Source organism: Mesocricetus auratus, unplaced genomic scaffold, assembly GCF_017639785.1.
Source record: "Mesocricetus auratus isolate SY011 unplaced genomic scaffold, BCM_Maur_2.0 Super-Scaffold_15014, whole genome shotgun sequence".
Classification (NCBI taxonomy): Eukaryota; Metazoa; Chordata; class Mammalia; order Rodentia; family Cricetidae; genus Mesocricetus; species Mesocricetus auratus.
Window position 1 is genome coordinate 45,468,933 of NW_024429186.1, and position 23,483 is coordinate 45,492,415.

General features: G+C 43.5%; 2 protein-coding genes across 8 annotated transcripts; one reads left to right on the top strand and one right to left on the bottom strand.

The window, feature by feature from the left end:
• The first annotated feature begins 59 nt into the window (after positions 1-59).
• Positions 60-13,609, top strand: Timm9 (translocase of inner mitochondrial membrane 9). Of its 7 annotated transcripts, XM_040742966.1 has the most exons (6): positions 102-620; positions 2,155-2,269; positions 4,391-4,480; positions 10,796-10,860; positions 11,486-11,581; positions 13,097-13,609. In XM_040742966.1, exons 4-6 carry the CDS (start codon positions 10,822-10,824, stop codon positions 13,229-13,231), a joined length of 270 nt encoding a protein of 89 aa, XP_040598900.1. In that variant the 5' UTR covers positions 102-620; positions 2,155-2,269; positions 4,391-4,480; positions 10,796-10,821; the 3' UTR covers positions 13,232-13,609. The 7 variants fall into 7 exon arrangements, with proteins under 7 accessions (XP_040598905.1, XP_040598903.1, XP_040598902.1 ...); XM_040742971.1 differs by lacking the exon at positions 2,155-2,269 and having other exon boundaries at positions 60-620; positions 13,166-13,609; XM_040742969.1 differs by lacking the exon at positions 4,391-4,480 and having other exon boundaries at positions 91-620.
• On the bottom strand, positions 13,556-21,943 carry Tomm20l (translocase of outer mitochondrial membrane 20 like). Its single transcript, XM_040742964.1, has 6 exons — positions 21,583-21,943; positions 20,230-20,649; positions 20,080-20,123; positions 16,289-16,370; positions 14,613-14,755; positions 13,556-13,724 (listed from the first exon to the last, which is right to left on the bottom strand). Exons 2-6 carry the CDS (start codon positions 20,492-20,494, stop codon positions 13,671-13,673), a joined length of 588 nt encoding a protein of 195 aa, XP_040598898.1. The 5' UTR covers positions 20,495-20,649; positions 21,583-21,943; the 3' UTR covers positions 13,556-13,670.
• Positions 21,944-23,483: the final 1,540 nt, after the last annotated feature.

Below are 23,483 nucleotides of genomic sequence, written 5' to 3' on the forward strand. Positions count from 1 at the left end.
GACTCAGCACGCATGCGCTAAACAGCCACCCCGCCCGCCGGAAGAGAGCGCTCCGGAGCAGTCTGGTGCTCTTCGGTTCGTGTCCGGGCGGAAACAAACCCCGAAACGTAAAAGACTTCAAAGAGATGTGACTTTATTATTTTTATTTTAAAAACAGTATACCGCGTTTATTTTTGGACACGATAATCTCTCTTCCTCGAGGATTGAAGGGCTTTCGATCCGCTCATAAACACCACTTTCGTTGATTAAGAGTTACTTACAATGTCTTAGCTGTAGACCGTTACAGACCTAGGTGGTTAAGTATATTAGGTTTCCTAGTAAGCTCGACAGATTCGGTTGCCGTGGAAAAGGAAATGAACAATATAGACAGCTGTCTAACAGGTATCCACAAGAGTTAATTCTCAGACGATTTTTAGAATTCACTTGGGACGCTGGCTTTCCCGCCTACAATTTCCCAGGTGTAACGAATCTGCGTCACAGGGTCTACGCTCTCCTTGACATCACTGCCCCCACGTGCGCGGCGCGGCGCCCTCTTTATAGTGACCCTGCGCTCTCGGACTCTACCCTCTCCGCAGCCGTTCAGCTCGTTCCCGGGGTCGGACGCGAGAGCCGGTGGCTAGGTATGGTCGCTTTCCTCTGCCCTGAGCATCCCGGGTTCGCGGGCGGTGGGCGGTAGGCTTCGCTGGGGAAGTGGCGGGCAGCTACGCCGGAGGCAGCCGCCGCGTGCATGCGGGGCGTGGGGCTGCGCCACCGGCTGCGCGGCGGGAGGCCAGACCACCCCGGGGGCCTTGTCACCGTCTGCCCGGACTGGAGGGCTCCGGGCTCGCTTTGGGGCTGCAGGGTATCCACTCGGTGACCTTGAGCTGTCAGACAGGAGCCCCTTTCCTGAAAATCTCGGGGCATCTCGGCTCGCACCCTGTCTAGAATACATGGGCTCGCACCCTTTCCTGGTCTCATTTTGGAGGACGCTCTGGTTAGAGCTTCCCCATCGCGCCTTGCTAGAGGCTTTAAAGGTAGATTAAGTAAAGTCAAGACACTGTAAGATGTAAGCGTAAGTAACCCATTTTAACTCTTGTATTTCAGCTGTGAACGTTCCTTCGAGCCTAGAGTAAAAAAAAAAAAAGTCTCACCTTTAGAGAACCTGTTATTTTATTTTTGTTGCTACTTAATGAGTTTTGTGATTAATCTTTTCTTTATGTTACATTTTCTCTCTTGTTGTCCCTTAGGTTTAATATGTTGGTTCACGATTGTATAAATGTGTTAGAAGATAGATTGACAATGACAGATCTCTTCCCTTAAGTTTAATATGTTAGTTCACAATTGTATAAGTGTATTAAAAGACAGAATGACAGTGTCAGATCTGCAAGAGACCTTAGAGGTTAACTCTCATAATTTTCATATAAACGTTAGATATGAAAAAAAATGACCTTTCCCCTCTAATTTCTTTTTTTTTTTTTTTTTTTGGTTTTTCGAGACAGGGTTTCTCTGTGGCTTTGGAGGCTGTCCTGGAACTCACTTTGTAGACCAGGCTGGTCTCGAACTCACAGTGATCCGCCTGCCTCTGCCTCCCGAGTGCTGGGATTAAAGGCGTGCGCCACCAACGCCCGGCTCTCCTCTAATTTCAAAACGCTCAGCAACGGCAATCAGTAAAATGACTTGAATAAATAATATGAAATGGAATGTCAAACCTGGGGCTAAACCCCAGAGGTCTTGTTCTCATCTTCCAGTATTCAGGATTCCTATCTTGAGGCCAAGCTTTGGATCGGGAAAATAGTATGAATTCTTTTTCAAGTGCTTTAAGTTCCTTTTCACACTGAATTAAGAGTTGTCTGCTATTCATGATGGGTGTGATGGCAACCTTTGATCTCCCGCGCCCAGGAGGCAGAGGGAGGCTGAGGAAGGCTGAGGGAGGCAGAGGAAGGCTGATCTGAGTTCCAGGACAGCCAAGGCTATACAGAGAAACCCTGTCTCAAATAAGTAAACAATCAAATTGCCTATTAATCTCACAATTTATCTAACTAAACCTGCAAATCTAAAGAGTCTGTGGAAAATTACTTAAACGCACTTTCTTACCCCCCTCTCCTCCCCTCCCCTTTTCCCTTCCCTTCTCACCCCCTCTCCTCCTTTTTCACCCCTCCCTGTATACATTTATAGATAGACTGTTCCACTGAAGCTTTTGGAAACAGGTTTCAGACATCGTGAGCTTTAGCCTTATTTCTTTCAGTCTGTGCCTCCTTAAGGACGTTACAGTCTAAGAAGATTGTCACATGTAAGCTGACATTTAGATTTTCTTATCTAAAAAGTGCCCTTACTGTTAGACTAGGGACCCGCTGCCTTATGCCCTTCAAAGGGCAGATCCCACAGCTGGAAGTGATAGTCACCCACCCCACCCATCTCCCTGTGAGACTCTCCGTCTCACTGTGTAGCCCTGACTGGAACTCAAAGAGCCAATCCCAAGTGAGCCACCACGACGTCAGGGCCCACTTTCTTAATTGACCTCATCTCTGAAGGGAATTGTGTGTCAGCTTTCTTCTCAGGGACTGACTGACTCCCCAAAAAGACCATCTTTCCTGATTGAGAATGCAGTCAAGGTTCACACATTATGCTTAACTTCGTGACTCTTAATATCTCAACCCACAGGAGCTACTCACTCTTCACAACATTTTTGAAATTAAGATTTCTTTGTAGCCGGGCGGTGGTGGCGCATGCCTTTAATCTCAGCACTCGGGAGGCAGAGGCAGGCAGATCTCTGAGTTCGAGGCCGGGCTGGACAGACAGCCTCCAAAACAATACAGAGAAACCCTGTCTCGTAAAAAAAAAAAAAACACAAAGCAATGAAAAGAGACAAGTTTCTTTCATAAGTAACTTATAGAAATGCATGAAGACCATAGGTATATCCTGTTCCCTAGCATGTCCCTTGGTTTTGTTCATTCATGGCATTGACTGAACCCCAAAGGTTGTGAAGCACATTACCTGTTCTTCAGGGATGAGGAACAATTATTGTAGCCAAGGATAGCAGAAGACTCACTTGTAAATTGAATTTAAGCCATATTAAGATTTAGTTCCAGAGTTGGTACAAATGTGTGTATGATTTACGAAGAAATAAAATAACCATCTCCTTATTGTGCCCTTGTTAATTACTTTTCTTTTTTGTTTGTTTTGTTTTTCAAGACAGGATTTCTCTGTGTAGTGTCGTAGTACTCACTCTGTAGGCTGACTTTGAACTCAGAAATCCACCTACCTCTGCCTCCAGAGAGCTAAAGGCCCAAGTGCTTTAGTCCCAAGGACTAAAGTCATGCACTACTTTGCATGACTTATTAACTACTTTTCAGTATTAAATTTCTGGAAATTGCAAAATGAAGAAATAAATTTCAGAGGGCTTGGTCACTCTCTTGATCTCCAAAAAATGAATTTCTTTTCTGAGAAGGAAATTAAGTTAGGGAAAACATGGTATATTAGAGAAGTAACAAGCTGGGCATGGTGGTACATACCTGTACTCGACGCTATGACTATCCCAAGTTCAAGTCCAGTCTGGGCTACATAGAACATTCTAGGACATGTGAGACCATGTCTCAAAAAGCATAACACAATTAATTATAGACATACTTAATAAATGTGAAGATAAAGTCAAAATCAAAAGAGCTTATAACACTGGGCTATTTGGACAATATGTAGTTTTATTGGATGTGTCATTCAGGCATTAGAAAGTAATGGGAGAAATCCTGGGTTTTACAGTAGTCTGAATGCCTTGGGTGATCCCAGTTCTAGTTAGTTAATCTGAAAGTGAATTTAGTGTTTGAACTGTTATCTTTCTTAGAGTTATAAGAATTAGAAGAAAAGTTTAAGGTTAGCATGACATTGTTTCTTTTTAAAATATGCTGACGAACAAAAAACTTGAGACTTACTTAGCTTAATAAAAAGGTAAAGGGGCTGGAGATGTAACTCAGTGATGGGACACTTGCTAGCTAGCATGCACAATGCTTTGGTTTGACTATGCCCACAAGGGAAAACCTGATTGAGCCCATCATTCAGTCTGATAATAAAAATGAGGCTTTAAATTAAATTAGCTGTAGGGTGTGTGGTGCACACCTTTGATTCCAGCATTCACATAGTGGAGCGAGAAAACCAACACTCACACTTTTGTATACACTAAGATAAATGAAGGCAAGCTTAAAAATATTTTTAAGCCATGTAGCAGCTGAGCAGGTAAAGGTGTTTGCTGCACTAGGGGAACAGAAGCAGGCAGGTCTCTGAATACAAGGCTAGCCTGGTGTACATTGAGAGACTTTATCTCAAAAACAAAACCAAACAATATTAGCCAACAGAAATTCAGGTTTCCTTAAAAAGAAGAACCTTCTGCAGTCATATAATGAATGCATTCAATTTTCAGGGAAGAAACCCAGCCTCACTGAAGACATTCAAGCAAAAGGCGGGGCAGTTGCTTTTCCTGAGCAGAAAGGAAACTCATGCATCAGAAAAGGTTTGCACTTGATGGGCCATAAGTTCTACCTTTACTCTTAAGTTCTCTACTTCTATGAGATATTGTTAGCCATAAAACTAACACTGTTCTCAGACCTAAGTAAAAGCTGTCCACTCTCTCAAATTACAGAGGGATAACTAGAAAATAACCCTGTGTTAGTATTTGCTTCTACAATAACAAGCCATTTGAAGTAATCTCTGGAAATCAAGATTAAATAAAGAATAAACAGGTGGTGGTGGTGGCGCTTGCCTTTGATCCCAGCACTCAGGCAGAGGCAGGCAGATTTGAGTTCAAGAACAGCCTGGTCTACAGAGTGAGTTCTAGGACAGGCTCCAAAGCTACACAAAGAAAATCTCTCTCTAAGTAACCAAAAAACAAAACAAAAAAGCATGTCTCATCAGTTAAGAGCACTTACAGCACTTCAGAGGACTGGAGTTCGGTTCTCAGTACTCTTGTCAGGCAATTCACACATTCCTGTAATTCCAGCTCCATGGGCTCTCACACCCTCTTCTCGCCTCTAGAGGCACCTGTACTCACATGCATATGTACACACACAAGCACACACAATGAAGAAGAGCTTGTTAATGACATATTAAGAGACATTAACAAAATCACTTAGTTGGGCAGGGTGGAATGCCTGTAATCCTAGACTTGGGGCGTATGGGTAGGAGGATCAGGAGTTCAAAGTTATCCTTGGCTACAAAACAAGTTAGAGGAGAGCCTAGACTACAGGAGACCTATAGTCACCAGTTGTAACAGGATTGGGACATCCCAGTATACCAATCCTAAATCATGCCACTCACCTGTTGCTGAAAAAGTCAAGAATTTTAACCTGAAGAAACACAGGTTAGACATAGGGAAAAGAACTGGATTTGGGGATTATTAGTTATTATATAAGTTTCTAAGGACCTATAGGTAAGGAAATCAGATGTGCTGTTTTCAGTTTGAACTGTAGGGCAGTGTGTTGATGCATGTTTCAGTCTTGATTTTTCGTTTTGTTTTTCAGAACAGGGTTTCTCTGTAGCTTTGGAGGCTGTCCTGGAAATCGCTCTGTAGGCCAAGCTGGCCTTGAATTCTCATTTTCGAATTTTAAAGTTCCCATTAATAGTAGCTTTGCAAGTTATATTACCAAATCTTAGGACTCTCCAGGATACTTAAAAAATTCTGCCACATGTATGCAAGTGCCCTTGGCAGCCAGAAGAGGGCACCGGATTCTCTGGAGCTGAGCTCCAGGTGCCTGTGAGCAGCCTTACGGCATGGATGTTGGGAACTGCACTCTAGTCACTTGGAAGAGCAGCTAGCACTCTTGGCTTTGGAGCATTCCTCTAGCCCCTTTATTCTGAGATTCTTCCTGGCTCACATAAAGTTGTGACATTAGAGATCACAGATGTCCTTACCCAGCTTTGCACAAGAGTAACATCCAGAAAGCTAGAGTGCGGTGTCTCGTGGAGGATACAGGTGCCAATACAGTCAAGATACAGTGCATTTCTATTTCATAGGTTTCCCGTGTGCCAACACCCACTCTTCTGCCCCCTTCCTTCTATAGCCTATTGCAACTACTACTATGGTCTTCATTCATGTAATTGTCATTCCAAGATTGTTGCAGCCAGGCATGGTGGTGCATGCCTTTAATCCCAGAACTCGGTTAGAAATAGGGGGAATCTCTGAGTTTGAGGCCAGCCTGCTCTACATAGTGAGTTCCCATCCAATCAGCACTACATAGTGAGACCCTGTCTCCAAAAAAAGAAAAAAGTCTTTCATAAAGTCATATACTATGTAATCTTTTAGAATTGGCTTTTTTCTTTCTACTGATTATTACTGTGTGAAAGTTTTTAAGCCAGGTAAACTGATCCCTCCCAGTTTGGTCTTGAGTTAACTACTGTAGCCCTTTTACTTAGCATCATCTTACCTCTTGCTGAGGTCTCAGTAAGACTTGCATTAAGTCTGCATATTAGTTTTGGGGAAATGGACATTATATTGAGTCTTTTAGTCTAAATGCTTTTGTTTGTTTTTATTTTTTAAAAAAACTTTCTAGTCGGGTGGTGATGGTGCATGCCTTTAATCCCAGCACTCTGGAGGCAGAGGCAGGTGGATCTCTGTGAGTTGGAGACCAGCCTGGTCTACAAGAGCTAGTTCCAGGACAGCCTCCAAAGCCACAAAGAAACCCTGTCTTGAAAACAAAAAACTTCCTTCCCATATAATATACTTTGATCATTTCACCCTCCAAAACTACTCCCAGATCCTCATCTCCTTAACCCATCCAATTTTTTTTTTTTATTTATTTATTTATTTATTTATTTATTTTTGTCCAACTACTACCTCTCCATTTGGAGGAGGTTTGATGTTTTTCTGTAGTTCTCATGATCTAGATGCATGGTTTTTTGTTTGTTTGTTTGGTGGTTTTTTAGGTCTTAAAGAAATTTATTTAGAACAATTAAATGTTTTCATTTTCACATAACTTCTTAATTGTTTCTTGAGGAATTTCACATCATGCGTCCCATTTCTGCTCATTCCCCAGTCCCTCCATGTCCATCCTTCATGCTTGTAGCACCCTTCCCCGCCAAATTCTTTGCTAAAAAATTAAAGCCAAGCCAACCAAACAAACCACTCTGCTCCTCCATCTTTCTTGCCTCTCCAACACCTCTTCATTCATCTTAGTGGCATTAGGAGCCTTGCCCTATTAGCTTTACTTGCAAATGTTCATTGTTATGCATGTTTTGATAGTTTGACCTCTCAATCTTTCTGGAAGGGAATCACGGCAATTAGTGTTGCCTTTACTAACATTGCACATGTGCTTGTTGCTAGTGTGTAGAAGTGTGGTTTGGTTTTTTTGTGTCACTAAGACCTTGCAGGGCTCCCATATTGGTTCTCAGAGTTCTTTGTGGAGTTTGGGAGTTTGTATCATCTCAGATCCGGATACATCTATGTCTGTGCTGCACTTAGTAATGCTCTTCTTGTACTTCGTAGCAGACATCTTTGTCTACATCCTTTTGCAACAAGTTCCAAGAAACCCTGCCTGGCCTTGAATATCTTAGAAAGCTGATCCTCCTGCCTCCGCTCCACCTCCCAAATACTGGGATTACTTGTAACACTCAGCTGCTTGCTTATATCTTACAAGCAAGTATTGTCTTCCAATGAAAGTGTGGGTTGAATTTTTATCAAGTTTTTTGTATAATTCTCAGCACATGGGAATCCACGGCAGGAGGATATAGGTTTAAGGCAAGCCCAAGCTGCACTGACCTTATCTTGAGAGAAAACAATTATCTCAAGGAAAAACAAAAAGTAATACCTTGCCGGGCATTGGTGGCACACGCCTTTAATCCCAGCACTCGGGAGGCAGAGGCAGGTGGATCTCTGTGAGTTCTAGGACAGCCTCCAAAACAATACAGAGAAACCCTGTCTCAAAAAACAAACAAAAAAACCTTTGGAGGTGTGTAGGAATATAATTTATATTAATGTAGTGTTCATTGAGTCTGCTGTACAAGGTTCATTCACCTGCTTTGAAAGACCTCGGCATCAAAGCGCCAGGCACTGAACCGAACCCTCTGCCCAAGAACCGGGGCCAGACCACTGGCTGCAAATGCAAGAGGTGATTTATTGAGTACACAGGCGCCTGCGGATGCTACTGCAACTCGGGTGCAGAGCATACCGGTCTTGCAGGGAGCACAATATTTATAGAGTTTTAATGGTTACATAAGTAACAGGCATTTCATTGGCTCATCTTGGGGGCAGGGGTAGTTCCCACGGACTAAGTTTCCTGGTATTACTTTATGAAAGACCCCAGCATGCGTCAGCAATTATTATCTGGGTCCCATGACTACTATGGTGATCATAGACACAACTGGGGGCAAGGGTAGTTTCCAAGGACTAGGTGTCCTGGTATTGCCACATAAAAGACCCTGGCACGCTTCAGCAATTATTATCCGGGTCCCATGACTGCTCTGGTGACCACAGATCCTGTTTGACATCCTGCCAGCTGGGCGAGGCACCTGGTCTGGGTTTCTTTCATTAGGCAATGGCCTGGCCTTGCTTTTCTTTTCCTAGGGGGTCCTGGGTAGGGGTCTTTCAGCTTGAATTTGTAGGTTTCTGTCTTTGGCCATTATGTATCTTCCTGGCTGAGTGGCTAACATGCCTCATTACCACTCCCTATGTGGCCTCTTCTAATACAACAGGAGAACCCGGTTATGATGGGGAGAATGGCAGGATAGCCAACCCTGAATCTCCACCAGGCCTTGTGATAGTACCACAGAGAAGAGGAAGACAGGTACCTTGGTCCTGCAGTGTCTATAAGGTTTTCCATTGACATTTTAGGTCTTGTCCCTGTTGATCGGGATAAAATCCTGTTCCCTTCTCAGCCCTCTCTTGACACTACTCTAGTACCAGTGTCAGAGTAGCTCATTGAAGCTTCTAGAGAGTTAAGTCCAGGTTTCCTGTTTGGCCTAAGCTAATGATAGTAGGGATATGGGACATTGGAATTCTCTTTTTTGTGTAGTTTTGTGTGTGTGTGTGTGTGTGTGTGTTTTGTTTTGTTTTGGTTTTTCCAGACAGGGTTTCTCTATGTAGCTTTGGAGCCTATCCTTTGACTTAATCTATAGACCAGGCTGGCCTTGAACTCACAGAGATCCACCTGCCTCTGCCTCCTGAGTGCTGGGATTAAAGGCGTGTGCCACCAACGCCCAGCTACTTTGTTTTTTTTTTTTTTTTAACATTTCTAAGGTTTATTTATTTATTACATATACACTGTTCTGCCTACATGCCAGAAGAGAGCACCAGATTGAATTGTAGATGGCTGTGAGCCACCATGTGGTTGCTGGGAATTGAACTCAGGACCTCTGGAAGAGCAGTCAGTGCTCTTAACCTCTGAGCTATCTCTCCAGCCCCCTTTGTTTTCATTTTTAATGGTGATGTTTGCTGGTAGAGTAGTGGGTGTGGATGTGGAAGGGGTATGTGGGTGTGGGTGTATTTCCTGTATTTTGCTGATCATTTGCTGGTGTTTTGGTTAGACTAGGCTTGGGTGGGGGGGAGTCTTGTTTTTTCTGATCCCATTTGCAGGTTGCCAGCTTCTCCAGTTTGGAGTCTATAAAACAGAAAGCACATAGTTTGTCCCTGTGTTTCTTGATCCCAAGGCCCCTGGCCAGTCTTGCTTGTTTTCTTAGATTTCCTTTATATGTGTGTAGAGAGTGGATAAAGAAAACGCACATCTGCAGAATGGTGGACGGGGTTTGTAGAGGTCTGCTGCTTTGACTGTCAGTGACGCTTAACACTCATGCAGTCCTGATCTACCTGACACTATTAAAGGCACCCTCTGAAGTAAACGCAGTTGTGGTTTTCATTAATCATTACTTCAGAGAAAGCTGGGCTGTAACATGTAGAATGAGACCAAAATAGCTTTCCCTTATGTATGACTTTGCAAAAATGTCAGTAGTTATAAAACTAAAATCAATGGGGGTGGTGCAGTACTCTCATGGTCGTGAGTGGAATTATGGAGTGTTTGGTGATTTAATCAAAGTGACTCTCCTGGGGCTAAAGAGACTGGTTCAGGGGTTAAGAGTGCTTGCTGCTCTTTGAAAGAACCCAAGTTCAGTTTCCAGCACCCATATGCTAACTCACAGCTCTATAACTGTCCTATTCAAGTTCAAGGCCAGCCTGGTCTATAGATCAAGTCCCAGTATAGGCTCCAAAGCTACACAGAGAAACCCTGTCTCAAAAAAACAAAAAAAGAGAAAAAAGAAAAGAATATATAACTCCTGTGACTTTGTTTGGGAACTATGAGTACCTTTCATGAGCCAGTGTTGATTTAATCATAAATAAGACTTACTAAAATCAATTGTCAACAATTGATAGAACCTTTGTAATACATATATTAGTAGCACAGATTAAATTGACAACCAATAGGATAGTCATGAAAATTTGGAACAATTTAAGAATTTCTTTGGTTTCTTAAATCCTTACTATGAAAGGGACTTTAGTAAGTAGCTTTGCAGGACGGTAGAACACTGTCGTCTTATTGGAGATGTGACTAGACAGGGCCTGTGAGTTCCATAGCTAGCATTAAAAAACATGTGCAGGGAGATGGCTCAGCGGTTAAGAGCACTGGCTGTTCTTCCAGAGGACCCAGGTTCAATCCCTGGGGAATCTGACACCCTCATACAGACATACATGCAGGCAAAAACACTAATGCATGTGAAATGAAAATTTTTAATAAGTCATTATGATTATATATAGTTAGAAATTTGTAAAATATAGCTATCTAACTCTTTGGGTAGCTTAAAGATACATGTAGAAATTGACAAGTTTTTTTAACTTTGTAATTAGGTGATTAATAAATATACTTGAAGAATATGGCTGCACAGATACCAGAATCTGACCAGATAAAGCAGGTAAGATACTATAATTAAGGGAAAGGATCTTGGCTAGGCGTGGTGGTATGCACCTTTAGTCCTAGCACTCAGGAGGCAGAGTCGAACTGATCTCACTGAGTTCTAGGACAGCAGGGCTATGTAGAGACACTATCTCAAAGGGCAGTAGGGGTGGACCAGCCTAAGCTACATGATTGTAGGTGGAATTATCCTTAGATATTTATTCAAAATGAAGAGTATATGGGTGTAGCCGTTATTCCCCCAAACCATATTTTAAAACATTAAAATGTATGTCAGATGACATAAAAGCACTTCCTGTTCTGCATCTTGTTATGTTGCTGTGTTGGGCTCTGAGCCTTTAGACTCAAGTGGTTCTCCACCTCAGTCCCTTAAGTAGCCAGGGTATCAGCCATCACTCCACTGTAGCTGGCTGTAAAACTATGTATTGGACCAACAGGTGAGCAGAAAAGTACAACTAGAAAGTAAGACCATATGTTATACATTAAAGCTACTTAAGAATTAGCAAAGAATCCAAATGAAGGGAGGAGGGAAAGCAAAGGGTGTGACGTGATAGTCTTTCTGACTATCATTAAGTTTCAGTGTTTTGGCTGTAAAGCCCAAGTATTAAAGCACTTCTTCTTTGTAGTTTAAGGAGTTCCTGGGAACCTACAATAGACTTACAGAAAGCTGCTTTTTGGACTGTGTTAAAGACTTCACAACGAGGGAGGTGAAACCTGAAGAGGTATGAAAAGTATCCTCACTAAAATTTCCCCAAGGTTATCATAAACCACAGATTCCATCTAAGCATTTCATTTTGTTGCTGTTGGCTGGGCTACCATTTGCATGCCATTGCTTAGAAGAACCAAATCAGTCATGAACCGGTGACACCAAGATTAATGATGCCAATGTGAACTTGACAGTCACACTGCATCAAGGCAGATGCTTTATAGACCAAGTACCGAATGGCTGAGATGTATTCCACAGCAGATGTCCAGTATTCGTGTTCTAGTCAAGATGACAGTGCCAAAGAAGCTTGGCACAGCTCGGATCTGGCTCTGAGAATTTAGATTGTGAAGTGTGAATGTGGTGGCATGTAATACACAATAGACTAAAACCCAATTCTGGAGCCAGGTTGTAACGCACACCTTTAATCCAAGCATTTGGGAGGCAGAGGCAGGCAGATCTCTGAGTTTGAGGCCAGCTAAATGTTCATGCCAAAATCTAATTTGTTAGGTAATGTAACTTACAAAGTTTAGGAGCCATACCAAGTGTGATTTTTTTTTTTTTTTTTTTTTGGTTTTGAGACAGGGTTTCTCTGTGGCTTTGGAGGCTGTCCTGGAACTAGCTCTTGTAGACCAGGCTGGTCTCGAACTCACAGAGATCCTCCTGCCTCTGCCTCCCGAGTGCTGGGATTAAAGGCGTGCGCCACCAACGCCCGGCTGTGATATTCTTTTTTTAAAGGAATATGTTTTAGCTATTCCTTGCCAATTCCATACTTGTAAACAGTGGACCTTAATCTTAATACTTTATCTATAGCAGTACAATTTATAGCAGTACAATTTACATATTAAATAACACTAAGTGGAATGTTTTGATGTGATTTTTTTTTAACTTTTTTTTTTTTTTTACAATTTTTTTTTGTTTTTTCAAGACAGGGTTTCTCTGTATTGTTTTGGAGGCTGTCCTGGAACTCACTCTGTAGACCAGGCTGGCTCGAACTCACAGAGATCTGCCTGACTCTGCCTCCTGAGTGCTGGGATTAACTTTTTTTTTACAACTTATTTAACCTTTATATGCATTGGGGTGAAGGTATCAGAAATTCCAGGCTGGTCTTGGCTGCATAACAAGACCTTGCTCAAGAGAAAATTAAAGGGTGTGAATTAAGAATATGCAAAAAACAAGTTTCTCATTAAAAAGGAAGAAGCCTTCTACTGGCTATGCATTTATCAGTCTAATTCAGAAGGTAGGACTGTGGGCCTTCAGTTAATAGGAAATCTGGCCCAGACCTTTCAAGAAGGCAGAGCACATCATTGCTTCTGATGCCTACAGACTAGTAAGGATTTCATAAGCTGTAATTGCAGCCAACTACAGCTTATGAAAGCATAAAGAGTTTAAAGCTATGATTATTGCAAGCCAAGAATAGCATCCGTTTTTGCAAACCTACCTTAAGAAAAGCAAAGTTCCCAGTGGTGACTTTTCAGAGTACAAGAATGTTTATTTCTGTGTTGCCTTTTGGACCTTTCCCTTGTATTTCTAGGTTACCTGTTCAGAACATTGCTTACAGAAATATTTAAAAATGACACAGAGAATATCCATGAGATTTCAGGAATACCATATTCAGCAGAATGAAGCCCTAGCAGCCAAAGCAGGACTCCTGGGCCAGCCCCGGTAGAGAAGCCCCAGGCACAGACTTGCGTTGAGATTGCCAGCAGCTGTTGCACTGAAATGGGGGTTCACCTGGGAGACCCTGAAGCACAGCAGGAGAGGTGGTAAGCCATCTGTCGTGACTGCCCGACCAATGGAAACCACTGGAGAAACAGAATCAATCTTCACCAGAAAGACTCAAACAGAAGGCCTTACTGTTGAGTGAAAATGGTAAGATGCAACATTGTTGAGGCCTTAAGATTCAGCTGATGGTCACCTTGATTACAAAAATAAACCACTGTTCCTTTCTTTGTGACTGTTAATTTTAAAAGCAAAAATGTGTCCAATCATGTATGAGATAGAAAAACTTTATTACTAAAAGTAAAATAAATGCAAATATCACTGAGCGGTTGTTTTTACTATACAGAACATGGTATTCTGTCTGGGTTGGGATACACTGAGATGTTTCAGTCAGGATCATCCTTCAAGCACGTCTCTTCATACATGTCTGCCTCAAGTTGCTGGTAAACACAAAACAGTTACTTAGCATTTCAAGACACGAGTATTTTTTCCTTGTTTCTCTTGTCACATTAGATATTACACAGTCTTATCTTGGCTGCATTTTAATAAACCTTTAGGGAATATCCTTTTTGAGACTAGAGACCAGCTCAGAAATGTTTCTGACTGTCATGCTCTAGTACAGTCTTACAGATTTTTTTTAAAACTGGGGGTCTAGGCTAGTGAGGGCTCAGCAGTTAAAGGCACTTGATTCCACGCATGACAACCTGAGTTCCGTCAGCAGCAACCACGTGGTGGAAAGAGCTGACTTACCCGATTGCCTCCTGCCCTCCACATGTGTGCCATGGTGTCTGTGTGCATGCATTCACACACACACATACCCCAACAAATGTTTTGAGTGTAAATAATAACATACAGCTATGATGAGCAATTAAGTAAAAGGAACCAAAGTTAAATTTGTATCTTATGACTAATGAATTCTGAAGCAAATTGAAGCATTTGCAGAATACTCTGGCTGATAAGTGTAACTTCTTTGTTTTTTAACTGAACTGGCAAAGGGAAGAGCTTCTAAATGGCTTTATTTGCTACCAAGCGGAAGTCACATTGCAGAGCACTGTTAGCCTGTGTTTATTCGCAGAGCTATTTCTGTGTTTTGTCACGTTAGTGAGGAGTGCCATTCTGCTTTGAAGTTGAAATGTGAAAACATAAAGTACACATTTCGATGTAGTAGAACACAGAAACTAAGCTAGTCTTACCCTAATCAAAGAAGAGAACCAGAAATAGATATGCTTGAGAACCTTGGGAGTCCCCACCCATAGTCATTATTTCTCTGCAGTCAAGTCCCCTGTGGTTATATAATGTTTCCCAAGGATAATTAAGTATGTGCTCACCTGGCAGATAAGGGGAATTTTGTACAATAGCATCTGAAATACCTCAGGAGGGAGGGAGTGTTTGAAAAATGTCAGAAGCTCCTTCGGTTGCCCACACACTAAAAGGGCATTGGTGAGATGTTCAACTCCCATTCCATGCTCTCCTGAAACAGATTGGTACATGTTAAGCAAAAAAAAAAAAAAGGGGGGGGGTAATTGTTTTTAATAGCTGTGTGTTGGGGGGGTGTCAGTGTGTATGTACGCATGAGTACAGTGCCTGTAGTAGCCAGAAAAGAAGTTGGATTCCCTGGAACTAGAGTTGTGAGGCATCATTACTCTCCATCAGTTGTCCCTTATCTAGGTGCCAGCAGATTCTTCTCTCTGGTAGTGCCCACACCGGCATTAAGACAATTAAGACACCATACAATGTTTGTGCAGGGTGCATATCTCCTACTATCATTCTAACAATGCTATGAGGTCTTCTCAGGTGCTTCTAAATTAGGTGAAAGTTAAAACACGAGGTCATGAAATATAGGCCTCTACTGGCCCCACACTAAAACAGTACAATGGCCATTTGTAATTTTTTTAAATCATTGAACGTGTTTAGAATATTCAAATCAGAAAAAAACATTATTTTGTATTGTTTTTTGAGACAGGGCCTCTTTTTCTATGTAGGCCTGGCTATTCAGGTAGATCAGGTTGTACTTGAACTCAGAGAAATCCACCTGTCTCTGCCTCCCAAGTGAGGGATTAAAGGCATGTGTCACCACGAGAAAAATTTGTTATAATAAATACATTTTAGGTGGGTTTTTTAGACACTGTAACCTGGGCTGGCCTCAAAGCCACAGGTGTTTCCACTCTGCCTCTTGAGTTCTAAGACTACAAGTATTACAAGTGTGTTCTCCCATACTCAGGTTAGAAGTTTTGTTTCTTAAAATTTGATAATTTAGGAATTTCATTTACTGAGATTTTTAAATGAAGTTCAACTTCTTGGTATCTGCCTTTGTTTCCCTCCTGACCTGCTTCCAAGATTCAACATAGCAATGCTAACTCAAGCGGGGAAAGTAGCACCAAGTCAAGATTTGGAGACAGCTGCTGTTACTGCGGCTGCAGCTGCCTTTTTTTGGGGGGGGGGGGGGTTCCGATACAGGGTTTCCCTGTGTAGCTTTGGAACCTGTCCTGGAACTCACTCTGTAGACCAGGCTGGTCTACAAAAACTCACAGAGACCCACCTGCCTCTGCTCCTGAGTGCTGGGATTAAAGGCGTGCACCACCACTGCCCGGCTGAGACAGCTTCTTCTAATGAAATAAGTTGATTACCACACCCAGCTAATTTACCTGATATTATCAGCCAGTGCTTCCGGTTTACTTTCTTATATAATACTCCTGGCAAGGCTCACACTCAATCCTTCTGCCTCTGCCTCCCAAGTACTGGGTTTATAAGCATATGGCACCATGCCTGGCTAATCATACAGTTTTTGAAGAAAATTATTTAAAATTTACGAAACCCCCAGGGTGGTGTCCCACACCCTTAGTCCTAACACTCAGAAGGAGAGGCAGTCGGATCTCTGAGTTTGAGGCCAGCCTGTCTACAAAGTGAGTTCCAGGACAGACAGGGCTACATGGTGATACCATGCTTGGAAAAACAAAAAAAGAAAAAGAAAAAAAACCTTAGAAAAGAATGTTTTTATTCTTACCTCTAGCTAAACAAAGTTTTCCCATCTGCACCTCTTGTAAAAAAAATTCTTGTAGTTTTTCCTTCTTTGCTGGCTCCCATAACTAAAGGATTTATAAAATATGTAACAATGAGTAATGAATGTAAGCTATACATTACTGTCAAAATAATAAGTACCTCTTAACAAATAAATACACACATTTAAAAGAAGTGCCTCTTATGCCAGGCTGGTGGACATACCTGTATTCTCAGCACTTGGGAGGCAATGGTAGTGGACAGAGCATTGTGTTTAGAATGTTGCAGACCAACCAAGACTACGAGATGTTCTATCTCAAAGATAAAGTGCATAAAAAACACCTCTTAAATCTGATCTCTAGATTCAGTAGATGACAAATGTTCCTCTAATCATTTCAGGTGACAAGATAAAAGCATGGCATCAGTTAGGTAGAGATGCTCACAGTAACAGGGTTTATTGTAGCCCTCCCCCCCTTTAGCAGCAGACCTTGGTATTGACACAGTGAAGGTAGCATTGTCAGTTGAAAAATCATTTTCTTGTCTGGGTTAGTTAGTGGCAGAGCCTGTTAATTTAGCAGTAGTGATTTTCTAGACTGTGGAGTCATTTTTGCCATTTGCTTATAATTCCTAACCAATAAGCTAACCTATGGCTTCTACACTCACACACTCTCAGAGAGAGGGGCAAAGCACATGTTTTGGGGGTGGGATGGCATGGTGGTTGGTGACTGGCTAGAACTCTGGTTTGCTGCAACCTGTTTCAGGAAGACAGCCAAGGCCACAGATGACATCATGAGGCCTACTATGCCTTGGGCTGGTCTTTCAGGCAGGCCTGAGAAGGGATCACCTTAGGTCAGTTCAAATGGGAAGCATTAATGACGGGAGGTTTTCCTGGGTACCGGTCTAGAGAGCACTGGCAAGAGACCCTTGAGCCCAGCCCTTCTTCATAGTCTAGAAAAGGACTGGAAACACGTCCTACGCTAAGTCTAATGTGCTTTGGAGCTCAGGTAAGAAACATGACTTTTGGGTGGAGAATCAGGAATGGGTCCTCAGAGAAGAGCACATGAGATGTGAAGAAAACCAACTAACCTTTGATAGACACATAAGCAATACAGAATGTCAGGGAGCCAACCGGGGCATCGTTAGATTACACCCAATGAATATAACCAAAATACCAACAGCCAATTGCGGAAGGCCAGCTATGGAATAGAACTTTTGCATATATTATTAGTCACACTTAGGAAGATAGGCAACTCTATAGAAAGTGGTGTGTCAAGGTGCAGCTGAACCTTCGATTTGCAAGATAGGAAGTTAGTATGAGGAAGTCCCTAAGTAAGTACGGAAGAAATGGAAATGAGAATGGAGTATGAGGCAAAACACAGAAAAATAAGAATATAATATTGACTTTGGAAGGTGAGGTGGTGGTTGTTCCAGGACAGGATCCAAAAGCTACACAGAGAAATCCTGTCTCAAAAAACCATAAGTAGGGCTGGAGAGATGGCTCAGAGGTTAAGAGCACTGGCTGCTCTTCCAGAGCAACCACATGGTGGCTCACAACCATCTGTAATGAGATCTGGTGCCCTCTTCTGGCCTGCAGGCATACATGAAGTGCTGTATACATAATAAATAAAGTCTTTAAAAAAAACAAATAACATTTAAAAATTAAAAAAAAATGATCCTGCTCAGAAATCATCAGTGGTTTCCTACTACATCTGGATCCCTCAGCCCGGGCTTCCACCCAAGCCCTCGCCCTCTCTGCTTCTGTCCCTGCTTAGCTCAACTTTACCAGACACTGTTCTTCACAGTGATTCCTTTGCCAAAATGACCTATTGATCTGGCTTGCCATATTCCCTATTTTGCATCCCTATGCAAGTGCAACACCTTGAGTCCTAAAGGCTTCCCTGATATCATACCACAAATTCAATATTATTCTTCATTCAGATCAGCAACAGCCCCAAAGCCTTACATAGAAAAATTGCATTTCCCCAAAATATTCCCCATCTCAACATCTCTTTGCAGAACTGTCTCTCTGTCACGAGCTGGAGTCTATCTCCTCTCTGCTTGAAATGGAGCGGTCCTGGGGGCTATGAGCAGAACATTCTCCTGTCTCTGCATGTACTCCAATACTACTGCTGTTCTCTTTGTGTTCAATGCATATAGAGTATCTCTACCTGCCTGTCTACCCCTGGGAACCCAAACCGGTTCCACTAGCTGAACACCCAGCAAATGTGAGGAAACATGCTTTTGGATGACTGGCCCACAATATCGCCCTGGAGCCTGCCTCACCCGAGTAGAGCAAAGGTGTCATTCAGCTTCAGAGATTCAGAAGCCAAGGGTTATTTTACCGACAATAAGCTTAGCCAAACTGAATAGCCGCTGTACTGATTCCACACTGAAAATGCTGTCTTTCTTTAGGATCTTGTGTTGGCTTTGTCCACTGCCTTGCTTTGTGGTTATTCTTTTTTTTGGGGGGGGGGTTTGAGGTAGGATCTCTCTGGCTTTGGAGGCTATCTAGCTCTTGTAGACCAGGCTGGTCTCGAACTCACAGAGTCTCGAACTCACAGAGTCTCGAACTCACAGAGATCTGCCTGTCTCTGCCTCCCGAGTGCTGGGTTTAAAGGCGTGCGCCACCACCACCAGGCTCTTTGGGGTTATTCTTACACCCGTGTTACTGTTGTCTCTGCCAGACCTCCCTTAGTGCCTCACACATAATCGGACCTTAGCCAGGCACCTGAACGATGGAAAGGTATTCTTGCGCTTTCGAGCTCACGGGAGTTAACTAAAGCTGGATCAATAACCAAGGTAACCAAGTTCTCTTGTAAAATTGTTAATGGGGGATGGGGCTGAAGAAATGGCTCGGTGATTAAGAGCACTGGCTCTTCTATAGGTCCGAGGTTCCATTCCTGGAATCAACAAGGCCGTTCACAACCTTCTGCAACTCCAGTCCCCCGGGGATCAGATGCCCTCGTCTAACCCCCACAGGCACCAGGTAACACGTTGTGTATACAGGAAAAATATCCGTGGGCATTAAGATAAAAGGAGGAAATAGATAAAATGACTAATCCAGGACAGTGAAATGGCTCAACAGTAGAAGCCAAACCTGACCACCTGGGACCCCCTCAGGTTGTCTTCTGACCTTCCTAGGCCACCCTCACCCCGTCTAAAAACATAACAAAGACCATAAAACTCACTCAACTAGTCAAGTCAGTCTTACTCCTTGTTGGCCTCCCTGGGGACCGATGTATCCTGTGAGGATATGTGGGAAAGTCCAGGTTTCTCTTTCTTCCAAGTAAAAAAAAAAAATGCCTGTTTACTTTACAGACGCCTTTCTTTTTTTGATAGTGTTTTGTTTGGCCCAGGCTAACCTCGAACTCCTTCCTGTCTCAGCCTCGCAATTGCTGATCCTGCACACGTGTGCATCAAGTCCTGCTCATACTGAAAAAACAAAAAGAACGCAAACAAAACACCTCCTTATTTTTTATATGTATTTTGCCATCATATATCTGCGACCATGCGCATGCCTGGTGTCCCTTGGAGGCCAGAAGAGGGCGTAGGACCCCTGGGCTGGGTTACTGACGGTTTGTGAGCCATCATGTGGGTGCTGGGAATCAAACCTGCAGAGTGCTCTTAACCACTGAACTATCTCTCTACCCATCAGACTGTTTCCTTATCAGACCAACTTCCCCCTTCTTTGCTTCCCCTTTGTAAAGAAGGTTAAAACTTTTTAAAGCAGGTGTCCAGCACTGGCGCGACTCCCCTTGGGCTTCTAGAAGGCTCCTTGGCGGGTCTGTTGCACTTCACCTGCCTGGCCCACGCCTGGGCCTTGGACTGTTCAGCTCTTCTCTCTGCAAACACAGACGTGGTGGCGTGGGTCGGGGTGCCCGGGGCGCCGGCCTGGGGACCGGTCTGGGCTCCACCACCCTCCCTCCCGCCGGCCACGCTGGCACTCACGGTCCCGCAGGCAGCTCCGGAACGCCGGGTCTCTGCGTCTCCTCCGGTCCACGTAGACACAGTAACCGAGCAGGGCGACAGCCCCACTTGCCGCCAGGGCTGCCAGGAGCCCGACGCGGAGGCGGATGCTGGGCATCGGGCTGCCCAGCGAGCGTTGGGCGCGGGCCGGCCACACGTGAGCAAACCCAGGGCCCCGAACCCAGGGCAGCAGGTCTTGGAATTCCGAGCCTTCTCCAGACAAGACCCACTCCCGAGGCCGGGGCATGCTGGCCTCCTTAGGCTGCTTGGTTTCCCTTGTACTTTAGTTGGTCGCAGGTGAGTGTGGGTTATCTCAGCCCAGGCCTGGCTGCCCAGCTTGCTCTCTTGCAATCCATCCACCATAACTCAGGAGAGGGAAAGAATTCTGAAGCAATATTTGGTCTAGGAGACAACAAGCAAACAAAATTGTTACTTTGTTGGTGCTTTTCTTATTACATGTTTGCTGTATTCAGCGAACACAGCAAAAGTATAGGCAGGTTTTTGTCTCACTTATCATAAACCAGATAAAGACAAAAAAAAAAAACCCTAAATTTTGCTGTTTTTTCTTTTTACTTACATGTACGGAATGTTTTGCCTGAATGTATGTGTGCCACGTGCATGCCTGCGGGGGTCAGAAGAGGGTGTCTGATCTCCAGGAATTGGAGTTACTGAAGGTTGTGAGCTACCACGTGGGTGCTGACAAACTCCGGTCCTCTACAAGAGCAGCAAGTGTTCTAAACCACTGAGCCATCTCTTCCTGGCCTGTTTAATTTTCAAGTGTCTATGTAGCTAACCCATGTGGCCTGGAACTCTCCATCCTCCTGCCTCAGGTTCCAGAGTACTTAAATAGTTCTTGTTGTGGATTATTCAACTGTTATCTACTAATCTGCTACTTAACTAGCATTATTATTACCACAGCAAGGCAATCCTAATTGCTCTAATACCAGTGGGGTTGAGAAGTAGCCTTGGCCCTTAGTCTTAGCCTTACTGGATGTTACACACAACTTTCATGAGTAGTATTTATTCTTCCTATGCTAACTTAAGTCTTCTAGTTGGGAAGTTTATTGTTATGAAAACCTGGCTGGCCGGATGGTAGTGGTGCACACCTTTAATCCCAGCACTCCAGAGGCAGAAGCAGGTGGATCTCTGTGAGTTTGAGACCAGCCTGGTCTACAAAGAGCTAGTTCCAGGACAACCTCCAAAGTCACAGAGAAACCCTATCTTGAAAAAAAAAAAAACCTGGCTGTAAACATAAGACAATGTCATGATCCGATGTTACACAATTGTGTGGCAAAGATTTTCCTGGGGAGACACAACACACACACATATACTCACTTCAGATAGGGGGCCCGTGAACCGCCAAAGTATGGATATCAGCAAAGTCCAACTTGGTGAACCAGAAATGACTTGAAGACAGATGAATCACCAAGGCCCACCCCACAGGAACCTAGAGTACACGGCCGGCCTGCAGGCAGCTCAATAGGTTGGAGTGTCCCTTCAAGGCAGCTTGGGTGTTCTGTTTCTTCCAGGCACTGGTCTGGTCTGAGTCCTCCTTGCAGCTCAGCTTCGTTCATTCTGAGGAGGAAGGGGCCTAATGAATCTAGTCACATTGCTGGGGGTTCCAAACTCAGGTCCTCAACGTTTACAAACCAAAACACTTTCCCTAGTGGGCCATTTCCCCAGCCCCCAGGGCTGACTTTTGATTGAGATCCCCGAGTGCTGCTGTTAGCTCCAAGGTGTTTGTAAGGCTGACTATAACCTCTCCCACCATATCCCTACCTACCTTCCATTGTAGTCCTTCACTGATCTGCATGGCGAGTCTAGTGTGAGAGAGCTGTGTGGGCCAGACACATGTTCAGTGGAAAGTGAACAGCCACATAACAAGGAGGGACAATGCCAGCTGGTGGCATCAGTGGTGGTGGGTGGTGGCGCAAGCCTTTCATCCCAGCACTCGGGAGGGAGTGGCAGGTGGGTCTCTGAGGAGCTTGAGGCCAACCTGGTCTACAAAATGAGTTCTAAGACAGCCAGGACTACACAGAGAATCCCTGTCTCAAAAAAACAAACAAAAAGGAGGGACTACTACCACAGAAATGAGAACTGAACAGTATCACTGAAAATCACCAGAGATCATGAAGAAAACGGCGAGAAAAAAACTCAGGCAAGTCTTTAGGGTAAACACAGGTATGTGCTCTCAGATACAGCACCAGTCTTGCTAAGCTGGTGACCACCATCCCTCAAACTAAGACTGTGTTAACAGTAGCTCCCAAAGCATGGTCCTGAATAATAGCTGTCCTATTGAACAGCTCTAAAGAAATGGCTGACACACACAGTAGAGTACACATATTTAAAGTATACAACTAGCTAAGTGCTGACATACATATACAGCCTGAAACTACCACCAAAGCCAAGACAGCGGCCAAACCCACCCTTGCTGTGCCGCCTCCTTCAGTCCTGGTACTGGCAATTTGTACCTTCCTCCAGTTCAGTGGTTCTCAACATGCAGGTTGCGACCCCTCCGGGGATCAAATGACCCTTTCACAAGGGTCGCTTAAGACCGATTCATAACAGCCACAAAACTACAGTTATGACATAGCAACAGAAATATATTATGGATGGGAGGGTCAGCATCACAAGATGTGTTAAAGGGCCAAGGCATGAGAAGGTCTAAGAACCACTGCTCTAGATCTTGGGTAGCTAACAAGAAGTTCATAACTTTCATCTGCCCGCTCAAAGATCACTTTTGAGTATAGTATTGTCACAGTCCGTTCATTCCCTTGAACTACTCTGCTGGAGTAGTATATGACATACAAAGACACTCTATTAATATGTTGGACCAGAAAAAAAAGAAAAGAAGTACTGATTTCTGCAAATAAAACTCCTTTTATTAGTAGCAGTCTGTTGTAGACACCAGTAGTTTCCATGTCTTTTACACCATCACTTCAGTAAAATTAGCTATAACCCAACCAAATAACAAATACCAGTGATAGCAATTTTGATAAGCTGCAACGTCTATTACAAACAGTGCTACAACATATCCGTGTCCTTTTAGATGGATACAGTGAGAACTACTACAGAATAAATTCCTAAAAGTGGGCTATCTTGATAAAAGTATATGTGCATTTTAAGTATCAGCAAGATATTACCAAAATACCCTCCCTGAATACATGTTTACATTTAAGCTCCCATTATACTGAAAAGATTTCAGAAAATGCCACTTAGAATTCTGCATATCCTTT